Source organism: Notamacropus eugenii, chromosome 2, assembly GCF_028372415.1.
Source record: "Notamacropus eugenii isolate mMacEug1 chromosome 2, mMacEug1.pri_v2, whole genome shotgun sequence".
Taxonomy (NCBI): Eukaryota; Metazoa; Chordata; class Mammalia; order Diprotodontia; family Macropodidae; genus Notamacropus; species Notamacropus eugenii.
In genome coordinates, this window is record NC_092873.1 from 189,073,919 (window position 1) to 189,086,831 (window position 12,913).

General features: G+C 39.1%; 1 protein-coding gene across 5 annotated transcripts in view; it reads left to right on the plus strand.

Moving 5' to 3' along the window:
• The window catches only part of LOC140526627 (uncharacterized), a 213,057-nt gene that overhangs the window by 80,601 nt on the left and 119,543 nt on the right, over window positions 1-12,913 (plus strand). For all 5 annotated transcript variants that reach the window (XM_072642999.1, XM_072643000.1, XM_072643001.1 and 2 more), the window contains 4 exons: window positions 1,235-1,356; window positions 4,324-4,552; window positions 6,505-6,707; window positions 10,751-10,906. In XM_072642999.1, coding sequence (XP_072499100.1) covers window positions 1,235-1,356; window positions 4,324-4,552; window positions 6,505-6,707; window positions 10,751-10,906 — 710 coding nt within the window. The remainder of the gene's footprint in view (window positions 1-1,234; window positions 1,357-4,323; window positions 4,553-6,504; window positions 6,708-10,750; window positions 10,907-12,913) is intronic.

A 12,913-nucleotide genomic window follows, 5' to 3' on the forward strand; every position in this document is an offset into this window, starting at 1 on the left:
CTTCTATTTGTATCCCCAGCACTTTAACACAGATCTTTGCACATAATAAGAGCTTGATAAATCTTTATTTATTCATTCAAATGTGGGTAATTTCAGTATATTTATTGGCACATGCTTAAAGCAAAGAGTAAGCCCCTTCACATTTTCATTCAGACTACAGAGCTTATGGAATTAGTAACATTGGAAAGAATAAAGCTAACTCACTTCAAAATGTGGATTGCAAAATTATACTACAACTGTGTATATGAGAGGTTCAGTGGACAGAGTTGTAGACTTGGAGTCAGGATAAACCAAGGTTCAAATCTTGCCCTATGTGGCTATGGACAAGTCATTTAACTATAGTATGAGGACAATAGCACCTGCATCCTGGGGTTGTTGTAAGGAAAGAGACCATATAAAAATAAACCTACTGTGAATGAAAGATAATGATGGAATATACATGGTCACTTTAGAGCTTCACAACAGACAACTCTGTAGTGAGAAATTCAATGTCAAGGGAACCAAGAAAGGCTAAACAAATCAGGAATATCAGCTACAGATAAGAGGTTAAGAAGAGAGAGGATTGAGATGATTGTATTTGCCCAACAGAGATCTCAAAGAGACCACTTTTATGGTCTTCAAGCCAAAGTATAAGGACTGCTTTTTGAGAATATTGTATCGGAACTCTTTCAGTCAGGGGAGTTGGATTCATTCTGAGATTCCATATGGGAAGTACTTTACAAATCTTAAGTCACTGCATACATACAAGCTGCTGTCTTCACCATAATCATCATCATCATCATCATCATCAGTCATTTCTGTGACTTGGGGACAGCATATTTTAAATTTCCATGTCTTTCTACATTAATCAGGGCACAATCTGTGGCTACGTGGAGTGAACAGGAGAACATTACTCAACCAGTGGCAGATTATAGAATTAGCATAGATTAGCATAGCTCTATCTTGACAAGCTTGATAGGAAACTCTTTTCCATCTAGTCATGTATATGAAAGAAGGAATTTTCTTCCTTTGCTTCTTGAAATTGATTTCAATTTGCAACTCTTGTTTTTTCTTGGCTGAGAATCAGCACAGTCCCAGTGGGAGCAGATCCTCAGAGATCTATCTATGTAAAATTTGCCAACTGCAGAACTGAGACAAAGGGCACGCTGTCATCCTTATACCAAATTATGTGCGCAGTGTTTGTGGGACAGGTTTTTGTTTCCTTCTAATTTTAAAATTATGTTTTTATTTCTAGATAGAGTCACAACGGGAATATGTCCAAAGAATATGGCGAGGTGGTAACAAAGGAAGTATCAATGAATTTGGACTTCCTCCAAACATAATTTGCAAACAACCTATCTCTATTAACAATAGCTGGTGAGTTTATGATTGGGGGTGGGGCAAGGGAGGGGAATAAATTTAATTAATTCTTCTGAAAAACTGAACCACAGACATACTTTCCAACCTGACCTAAATTATGGGGACACTGTCATGTACAGAGCACTGAACTAGGACTCAGAAGACCTGACCAGAGTCCCATCTCTGTGTGACTTTGAGTAATGACAACCTTTCCAGCCTTTAGTTTCCCTATCAGTAAAAGTGGATTGTAAGATCCCTTCCTGTCCTAAAATTTTGTAATTTTTGTACAAATTCAACCAAAGAGCTATAGAAAGTGCTCCCTGCTCCCTTTGGGCAGTTGTCCAAATTCTAGTTTATTTGAAAACTAACAATGAGTAAGATCCTTCTCTCTGAACTTTTTTAGGGGCAGGTCTAGAATTTTAATTTATGCCATTGAGTCTAGAAGACTAAAGTCTCCTAAGAAGTTCTATTTAAAAAACAAAGTGGCTTTGATAGGTTTGACTATGTTGCTTCCCTGCTGAAGATGCTCCAGTGGCTTCCTATTGCCTCTAGGATCAAAAATAAGCACCAGTATCGGGTATTTGAAACCCTTTACGATCTAGTTCCAGGAGTCTACCTTTCTGTATTCCAAAAAAACTGACCTGCTGATTGTTCCTTACGCATGACATTCTATCTTCTGCATCTATGTGTTTGCATTGATGGTCCCCCATACCTGGAATGCTCTCCTTCTCACCTCCATCTCTTAGAACTTGTTAGCCACCCTTTTGGTTCTGCTCAAGGGTCTATCTGCAAAAGGCTTTTACTGAGTCCCATCAATTGCAGTGATTTCCAATTTGTACATAGTATTTATTTATTTATCTGCACACACATTACTTCTCCAAAATTACTTAGCACAGTATTTATTTACATGTAGTTTTATTTATTAGCTACATATACATTGCTTCTCCCCAATAAAATGGAGCCTTCTTGAGGACAGAACTTCTTGTTTTGTTTTTGTCTTTGCACACAGAAAATACTTAATAAATGCTGGTTGAATTGAATTGCTTTCAAGGTTCTGTCTGTCATATTGTGGCATGAAGCAGGACCTATGTAAGCCTGCAATTTGGGAAAAGGTGAATAAAATGAGGCTGTATTCAGGGGAAGAGAGAAAGACACTATCCAAAAAAAGCTGTGTTTGCTACGTCTCCAGGATTTAGCATAATTCTTGGCACATTGGAATCACTTAATAAATGCTTTTTCATTCATCCATCCATCCATTCATCCATTCATCCATTCATTCATTCATTCATTCATTCATTCATTCCTTCATTGCATTACCGGAGAGACTAGAAGGGGCTGAAACAATAGGTAAGTCAGAGTTTAAAGTCAACAGGATCTTCCAAGGATTATGGAGAAGAGGAGAAACCAATATTTCATCTAATCAAGTAATTTCCCAGAAACTTAGAGACTTTTCTTAGGGGCAGTGTACCTCACTGCCTGGCCTCTGGGCAGGTCCCCACCCCCAACCCTCCACCACCTCCTACTGACCTACGAAGTTGAATCATGGGCCTCTCCAGTGTCAGATGGCATTGTCGCATTAAGAGCTGGACGTGCTGAAAATAGCTTTTTAAAACCCAGCTTCTTTGCCCACAGCAAATTTCAGACACCATGAGTTCCTTGAGCTCACTGTGGCAGGAAACCAATTTCCCTCTGTTTTGCCACTTTGACACATAATTGCATTCCCTGGAATCGTTCAAAGAACGAGGTAACCAAGTTACCCTCTGTGTTATCCTCTTTAGCTTGATCTTTCCTATTCATTCCCCTCTCCTGGAGGCAGGGAGAAAGGACACACCCAATAGGGGACTTGGAGCCACATTCCTGCAGCCATGTTCTCCTCTTCTATTTCCTCCCAGGCCAGGGGGTAGGACACCTGTAGGTGTCCAGGAGGTACTGCAGCCTGCATTTTTCATGCCACAGATATCTCTAATAAAAAGATTCCTTCACTGCAACCAGCCTGAGGCAACAGCTTTGAGAGAAGCTGGTCATGGCATGAATCTGTTTTTTTTTTAGGAAATGACTATCAGAAAGGATCTTGCCATGGACCTTAAGCCTAGAAAGAGGAGCAAATGCCATTTGGTTGGTGAGATGCTCTTTTTGGGTCTAAGGCACTCAGCAGCGATTAAAAATCTAGTTTTTAAGAGTATAAGTGAGCCCCAAACTGCAATTATCTGTTGAAGAGATAATTTGGGGGCAGGCAACACTCTTTGAGGGGCCCTTGGTTGCACAAAGGACAAATCTACCTACCTCCCTCACCTATAGGTTAGCAATAGACAATCTCAATAGCCTTATGACTAATGACTTCAAGGGGAAAAGGATATATGTCCTTGAGCTCTGTGTAGAGATAGGGAGGATAGTGACACAGTTTTTGAACTCAGGTCTTCTGATTCCACGTCTACTATCCACTGCATCACCTAGCTGCCTCTAAAGCAGATGCCTCTAAAATTTCAGCAGTTATCTAGGGGTTTGACGAAATAATTTTGTCCATTAGTCTTTGAAAAAGGCCATAAAGGCTTAGATGAATCTAAATAACTGCAAGTCTGGAAAATTATTTCCCTAGTTGTATTTACTATTACCAACAGTGCTCTTGCTTTTCTTTTCAACCGCTCTGTCTTTATGCAGATGATTCTGGTTTTTATAGGACTGCAGTTAATTCCGCAGCTTGTACTATATCTCCATCAGTCAACCGAAATTTACTGAGGGTTTCCACGTGCCGCAACACCATTCCTGTTTAGCTCGACCATGCTTTCTGGGTGTTATTATAGTGCATTCTTTCTGCTTCTTAGTATTCACTACAAAATGAAAAACACATTATTTACCGGGATTCTATTAGCAAAGGGGGGCTTCAAGTGGCAAACCCAGACTATTTTTCAAGAAATGAAAATTCTTTGGTGAGTACGTTGCTTAATTGTGTGCCAGGGTTGTTATTAATCTGCCTTCTTCTTCAAGCCCAGCTTTAAAAAGCATTTACCTGTTGGAGTTCCATCCTTCCCTCGGCCTGGCCTCCCTCATCCCTACGGCCCTACAGCACCTCTTTCAGGAGTTTTGCCACATCTACAGGCCCCACACAGCTCATGGCATCACCATTCTGGAGAAACGGGTGCTCCAGCTGGCTCTGGACACATGGCAGTCTGTGAGAAAGCCTGAGTCTCTCTACGGTGCTCAGCTTCAGAAAGATGTAGGTTGACCTCAGAAGTGGAATCCGTGGTATGACTGATTATCTTAGTAATGAGATCCTCACTGCTTCAGAGCTCTTGCTCTCCTGTAATTGTTTCCTTTTGCCTATCCAAAACAGAAATGATAAAATCTTAGACTGTGCTCTCCTTATCTGCGATTATTTCTTCCAGTCATCAAAGAGGACACAGGCAAGATTTGAATAAAATGGTTAATATTTAGATATATGCATAGAAGTTTGTGTTCTGATTTATGATATTTCTTGATGACTGAAATTAAAAATGATACTTTTTTCTACTCAAGGGACTCCTAGTGTTTACTTTATTTGTTGTTTTATTTTTCTTAGTTAAAGGCAGTGAGATATGACTTGGAAATTTACCTAGTTTTAGTAAGGTGCTTGAAATCAATTTTTTTTTTGAGGGGGCAAGGCAATTGGGGTTAAGTGACTTGCCCAAGGTCACAAAGTTAGTGTATCAAGTATCTGAGGTCATATTTGAATACAGGTCCTCCTGACTCCAGGGCTGGTACTCTACTCACTGTACCATCTCGCTGCCCCAAAATAAATTTTTAATGCCTAGTTTGAAAATACTGTGATTAACCTGTAGGCAATGAAGCTACATTTCTACTGAGTGTGATTAGGGGGACTTGCCTGCCCCCAAATTATCTCTCCTACTGATTGGTCACAATACTGTTCTCCCTTCCTAAATGGCCTGAAGTTTTTAATCATAAGAATTATTCCCCTGGGTTAGACAGCAAGGGAAGGGGGGGAGGTGTAGAAAAAGGAAGAAGAGAATGATTATTTCTAATAGACTCCTGTCAAAATGTCCTGAGAACTTATCCCATAAACACTGATTATTTAATGTCTATTTTGCAGAGCTTAAAAGGTACTCCCACCTAGAATGGACAGATGAGATACAATAATCAATCAACATTTATTAAGTGCCTATTTTTGCCAAGTATCGTGCTAGATACACTTAAGTGGTCTTCTGGGAAAAATAAGGAAGTTACAGTACTTAGATGGGGCAAGCATGTAGTACAGCACACAGGTGGTGAGTCTCCTAGAATAGATTCTCAGAAGAATAGAGAAGATTTTGAGAACTGGGACTCCAAATGGAAATCTGGCCTGTTGCACAGCTTTGCCCAGTATAAGCCTTGAGTAGAAGCAAAGCCACAAGTAGCAGTTCTGTGACATGGAAAGCTTCACAAAATGTACTCGAATCAAATGTGTCTTTTAAGACAGATGAGGTGGTGAGAGGTCCTGGGATGCCCCATGGCACCTCAAGAGTATATCTGGGAATGTCCCCAGCAGGGGAGGAGGGAAGGAGTCCTCCCAGGGTTCAGTCACCAGGAAAAAGAAGCATCACCATCTGGTACCTGACTGCTTTAACTAAGTACTTTTGTTAATTAAATTGAGTTCACCTGTATCTATGCCGCTGAAGGATTGTAAGAACTATCTGTGTCCTCTAGATTTTGATGCCCTGGGACACACCCCAAGTTTGCCTTGTCCTAATTATGGCTCTGAGGATTATTTCCAGTCACTAAAAGGCTAAATTTCCTTGAACCTTTGAAAATATCAGAAACATATTCCTACAAAATTTATTTTTGTAGCTCCTACACTCTTTTCTCCGTTTTTATTTCTCAGAGCCTTTAATAGTATAATTGGAAAAGCCCTGAACTAGAAGCCAGAAGACCTTGAATCAAGCCTCCAGAGATATGTAACCATGAGCAAGTCACTTATCCTCTCTGAGCCTATTTCCTCATCTGTAAAATGAGGGCAACGATACTTTGTTGTTGTGAAAACCTAGTGAAATTAAATGGAAGTTAAAATGCTTTATAACCAATAAAGTATTAGAAAAATGTTAGGTGATTATTTTTATAGCACATTTACTATCAAAAACTTTTTTTTAATTTCATTTTTTTATTACTTACGTTTTTAAAAACACTTTCCCTTCACAGTTATTTTCAGATACAGTGATGGGAGATCCTTTTCTTGTGATTGAGATAGGTATGTTGGTTCTAGAGTCTGCAGCAGGAGAAGGAAAGAAACAAAGCCGAGATTCCCAAGCTTTTCTTCTGGAGACCTTCTCTAGACTTTTGGAACTCTTGACTCTCCGCTATCGACTGATAGAAATAAGTGTGGAAAGTGCACACTTAGCCTGGTAAGTATAGTGGCCTATCTGTCCTCCAAGAATAGGGGAAGCTTCACACTAGGACTATGTGAGAGGCAGCCAGAAGAAAGAATTGTTTTATTTTCTTTTTATTTTTTAAGCTTTGTTGATGCGACAGTCACTTCCCAAAATTTTGGCTTCTCCATTCAACCCTCTTGTGTAACAAAAAAATAGTTAAGCAAACGCAAAACAACAGCCAGGCCTCAGATGGTAGTATATGCAACATTCCTCATCTGAAGCCTCCAGCTTCCCTTCATAGAGGAGAAAAGTGTTTCATCATCTGTCCTCCAAGTTCAAGATTAGTCATGGCAATTAATCTGAGTCTGGCTGTCTTTTAGTGTTGTTAATGTGCATGTTATTTTCTTGGCTAGTCTTTCTTCACTTTGCATCTGTTTGCATCTTACCATATTTTTTCAAATTTTTCATATTCATCATTTCTTAGAGAGACCTATTACATTCAGCCTTTCCTCAATCAATGGGCACCTGTTCTGTTCAAGTCAGAAAGTATTTTACTAAGAACCTTTTATATACCAGGCACTGTGCTAAGTTCTGAGGATATAAAGAAAAGAACAAAACAAAACAAAAACCAGTCCCTGCTCTCAAGGATTTCACAGGTTAATGGGGGAGACAACATGTAAACAACGATGTACGAACGATGTAGAAATATATATGTATGTGTGTATATGTACAATATATTAGTTATATGTGTATTTTATATATACACATAATGTACAAACATTATGCATATATACAAACAAGATATATATTATGTATGTGCATACGAAACACACATATATAATCAGATATATATATGTCTTGTACATGTTTAATAGTTTGTATATATGTACGTTATGCTGTATACAAACAAGGTAGGTATATCTTATTTATACATATATATGTACAGACACACACTATATAGTTTTATCTATTTATATATCTACAATATGCAAATAGTAAATTTATACACACATATAAATATATATGTGTATATGTATCAGACCATATATGTAAATGTCAGTATTTACATGTATATTTATTCATTTATATGATACTTTGGAGATAATCACAGAAAGAAGGTACAAATATTAAGGGGGGGGCTGAGAAAAGATTCTTATAGACAGTAGAATTTGAGCTGAGACTTGAAAAAAATCACAAAGGCCAAGCATCTGAAATGAGGAGGGAGAGAGTTCTAGGCAGAGTTGGGAGATGGAGTGTGTTGTGACAAGAACAGCAAAGAGGTCACTTTGGAGAGAGCTGCTTTGGTTTAATGAAGAGGTCAGAAGCCAGACCGCAGAGAACTGAGAATAGAAATGGAAAGAAAGGAAATGGAAGCGCCAATTGTAGAAGGCTTTTTTAAGGACTTGAGCTATGAAATGGAGGAGAGATTTGGAACAGTGGGTGGTGGTGATGAGTGGATCGGGTGAAGGGTTTCTGATGATAGAAAAGACATGTTTGTAGGTAATAGGGAAGCAATCAGTAGAGAGGGAGAGATTGAAAATTAGTGAGACAGTGGGGATGATAGATGCTCCCAAATTTTTTTTGCTACAAAGAATTCAGCTATGGATATTTTGTGTGTTTGAGACGTTCTTTCTGGTTTATGGTGGGGAACAAGAGCCCAGAGGAGATAAGAAGGAAAGGAAAGGAAAGCAATCGAGGGCAAAAGTACTTGACAATGAGAAAAGGTCACCTCTTCATTAGAGACTGAAGCAAATAAAAAGAGGATGGAGTATTATGTCAAGGAGCTTTGCAATGTAAAATAGAGGAGAAGATGCTCTATTTCTAGGAAAGCATGAGGAGAAGTTCTCTGTTGAAAAAAGAGGAGGGAAAATGGTAGTATGGAAGGTAATGCAAGAAGACTTGGAACATTCTGTGAAAGGAACAGTAGAAAGTCAGGGGAACGTAAAAAGATTCCTTTGCTGCATGGAGGGCCCAGCTGAGATTAGAGAACATAAATTTGTAACGAACCCACTTAGCACAGAGACTTCCTCCAGCATCTTTGGGTATTCCACAAGTAGGAATGGAAGCAGATGATAGGGGCAAACCAGAGTTGAGCTTAGCAAGTAATGAGAGTGGATATTAGGACAAGAGGGCAAAAGATTTCAAATATAAAAAATAGTATGTAATTGAATTGCTCTAACAGAGTAAAAAGAGCACCAATTGTGGAGTCAGGGTGGTTTGAATCTTGCCTCTGACATAGACTGGGCCTCAATTTTCTCATCTGTAAAGTGAAAGATTTGGACCAGATGACCTCTGAGTTCCCTTTCAGCTTTAGATCTATGATCCTATGAATTATAGGGTCAAGATTGGGAAGGGAGAAAAGTAAAGCCAAAGCAGGAGTGGTGTTCTGGGAGAGTACTGAGGGGATGGAAGGACTGACAGTAGGAACAAGAAAGAATTTTGGGAGGAATGAGGTACAGGAAGAAGTGGGGTAGATGTTTCCTAAGGGGATTGCTGGGTCAGAGGCTATCATTCTCACAAATTTATCACAAAAATCTAGAATAGTTGGGCCAATTATCAAATATACCAGTAACATGTTAGCATTTTTGTTTTCCCATAGATCTCTAAAATTAACTTTTTCCCATCTTTTTATTACTTTTGCCAGTTTGATGGCCATAAAGTGAAACCTCAGATTTGTTTTAATTTTCTTTATTATTAGCAACTTGGAACATTGAAAAAAGATCTTTTTTAAAAAATTAGGGAGATTAGATATCCTTGCTCATTATGTAGATTTTGTGTGTTTCATTCACTCATCCGTCAACCCTTTAATAATCATCCATTATGCTCAAAGGCATATGCTCATGACAGGCACTGCGGATGATATAAAAATCATCAAGACACCGTGTCTGCACTAATGAGCCTTACAATCTAGCAGATACATGTTAACTTATCTACAACTGTGCAAAATTACGTAATTACCATAATGAAAAACAGAATACACTAAGTGCATAAGACAAATACAAAGTGCCCTCTCAAATCAGAGCAAGGAAAGATGGTTTCCATCTGGGAGGATTAATCAATAAATTTATTGAGTACCTATTATTGAGCCCAACATGACTACCCACTTATTCTTCAGCCCCTTGTAATCTGATTTCCAACTGAAGCTACTCTCTCCCCAAAGTCACCAGCAACTTCTTAGTATTGTTCAGGGAACTTTACTTAGTTCTTAGTCCCTTTGCCTTCTCTGCAGCACTTGACATTCTTGGTGACCCCTTCCTTCTTGATACATGGTTCTCCCTTTGGCTCCCTTCTGGTTCTCCTACTGGCTACACCTGGGAAGGAAGAGTTAGGGCTAAAGCCAAAAGTAGAAGCAAATTGTGATAAAGGGAACACCTGATAATCATTTCAGGTTTTTCCCATCTCTGGTACTATGTAAGTGGTTTATTAATACAGGAATGGTCCAGGTTCCTGAAATATACAATTTCCATTCTCATTGCTGGGCACAGCCTATTATATATGATTTAAATAGTGATAAATGATAGAAAACTTGTCTAATAGTTCCCTAACACAAACATTTCAAAATGCCAACACCTCTTATCACAATGATTAAGTGATATAGGGAGAGGCAGCATGACCTAGTGGATAGAGAGGTGACTCTGGTCAGGAGGACCTTTGTCTAAGACCTGCCTTTGACACATATATTGGCATGTGAACCTGGGGGAATGTCATGTGTCCTCTCAGGGCCCCAAGCATCTGTCTAAGGCTCTAACTGGCCAAGAAGGTACCAATGTACATTGGTAGGGGGAGGAAGAAATTCTCTATACCACTGAAATCTCCATCCCACAGTCATGTAGGGGAGCTGGGATCTTTGCATCTCATTCACTTCACAGTCCTTTAGTGCTTTATTCCTGCCTTTGATTTTTACTGACATGCATATTCAGCCCTTGGGATTTTTTTTTCAGCACCTCCTTTTTTTTCCTTGTGAAGAAACAAATTTTTGTTGACTTATTTTGGTTTTATGTCTCTTAGGTCTAGAACAAATAGACATTCAGAAATAAAATACTAGAAGATGGAGTGGTATTTTTTTTTAATTTTAGGCTTTATAAGATATTTACCCAAGAGATGGGTTTTGATGAGTTCCATTTGTACTTGAGGCCAGTCTACTTTGAATTCGCTTCACCTAAGGAGAAGGCAGACCAGCCACCTCCAGTGTTCGTTACAGCTCTGCTGGAAGATAATAGTCGAGTGGACAGGTAAGTCAGCATGTATTATCTGTGTTACTTGGGGTGGAACCAAAGCAGAGGAAATGTGACCATAACTCATACTCTGCTCCCCTACTAAATAATCTCATGAGCAGAAAAAAAAAATTCTAACATAATTTATAACCAAATCGAATCATGTTGCTAAACAATCTTTAGAGTGCTGGGTCTGCAGTCAGGAAAATCTGAATTCAGATCAAATGCCTGATACAAGTAACTTCATCTCTGCCTGCGTTTCCTCAGCTCTAAAATTGGATGAATGATAGCATTTATTTCCCAGGGTTGTTGTGAGGTTCAGAGGAGATGATGTTTGTGAATCATTTAGCACAGTGCCTGACATGTAGCAGGCATTATGGAAATATTAGCTATTATTTTTTTGTTACCTATCTAGACTTTGATATTTTGAAATTTAGGAGAAAAGAAATGAACGAGCGAGGGATAGCTGATAAGAAATATATCATCACAAATTTTAAATGAGAATAAAACACACTGATTTACAGAATTTGAGAGCTGGAGTGGACTTCATCAACAATCAACTCTGAGCCATATGTGAGAGAAATGCTCACTATAACACACTTCACAAGCAGTCATTCAGCCAATGAAGGGGAGGGAGCTTGCTGCCTTCTGAGGCTGCCCAGTCTACTTTTGGAAGGCACTAATTGGGAGGAAGTTTTTCCTGACAGTCTAAACATTTGTCTTGGACTCCTACAGAACAAAAGCAATCCCTCTTCCACATGACTGCCCTTTAAAAATTTGACAGCTGTCTTGTCCTCTATTAATTACCATCATAGTAACTATGAAATAAAAGAGCTAAGGCAAAGAGGTAGGATAGGATGAAGAAATAGCTGTGACAACCAAAGGAGTTAACAAAATGTTGAGAAGGAAGTGGCAAAATGTTTGGGGTGAGCTAAGGATACGTGGCGGGGAGCCTCGAGGTGACTTCCACGGTAATGAGCTGTAAGGCTTAAGTTGGACGGAGCACGGAAGTCAGTAAGACAAGGCTCTCGAGGGCCTTGTTCTGTACTCCTCAAGACATGAAATTCTACCCAAAGCTCCTTAAGCTTGGTCTTGGCAGTCATAGTTCAAAAGAAAGTAGGTATGGTCTAGCCAGAATTGTACAGGCCAGCCAAGTGATGGGGTTGGCCGAAGGAAAAAAAAACCAAAACAGAGTTTCCATGAGGGAGTTGACCCAGAAAGAAGGCAAAGATGGAAGAGATACAGTGGGAATTGAAGGGGCAGACTCAGAAATTTTTGGTGTAGGGCTCAGACTTTCTAATTATGCCATTAGACAAAGTTATTAATGATCAAGGAACAAATGAACAATGCATAGTAGCGAGTGTCAAGTACAGGAAGCACGGCTGATTTTGACTTTAAAAGGAGGCAAACAAGAAGAGAGCTGTCAGTGCTGCCCAAGAAGAAAGCATGAAACAGAACAAGAGCGAAGACCAGCCTGCAAGGAAATCTCCAAGTTTTAACAGTGTAGAATGCAGAAGCAGGGCAATGAGTACATCTCATTTGTTGGTCCTTCCCCTCCCCCAACAAAATAGACTAGTTTACCTGTTGGCAGCTATCCCGAAGCAAATCTGAGTCTTCCTAGACACTCGTCCTCTAGAAAGGGTAAGAATTTGCAGAGGAAGCAATTTAGATTTTTTATACTTTATGCAATAGATGGTTTCTTGAAGTTAGGTGCCCTGAATTTTCAAATATCATTTGAAATGTCACAGAGGTACTGGCTATTAAAGGAACTCCATATTTCATCTTTTTTCAAAATAAGGAATACTTTATGATAGGAAATGACCTCTAAGTGAGCTGTTTTATAAGTTTGGATCTTTTATCTATTGGATTTTTGGTAAAAACAACACACATGCCTAGCAATTATCTGTAAATATCTATATCTATAAATATCTATAAACTGATAGCTTCCATCATTTGCTTTGAGACATTGAGGGACCTATGATCTCATTGATGTGGGTATTCCCTTCAATAATGCAGATCTCAACG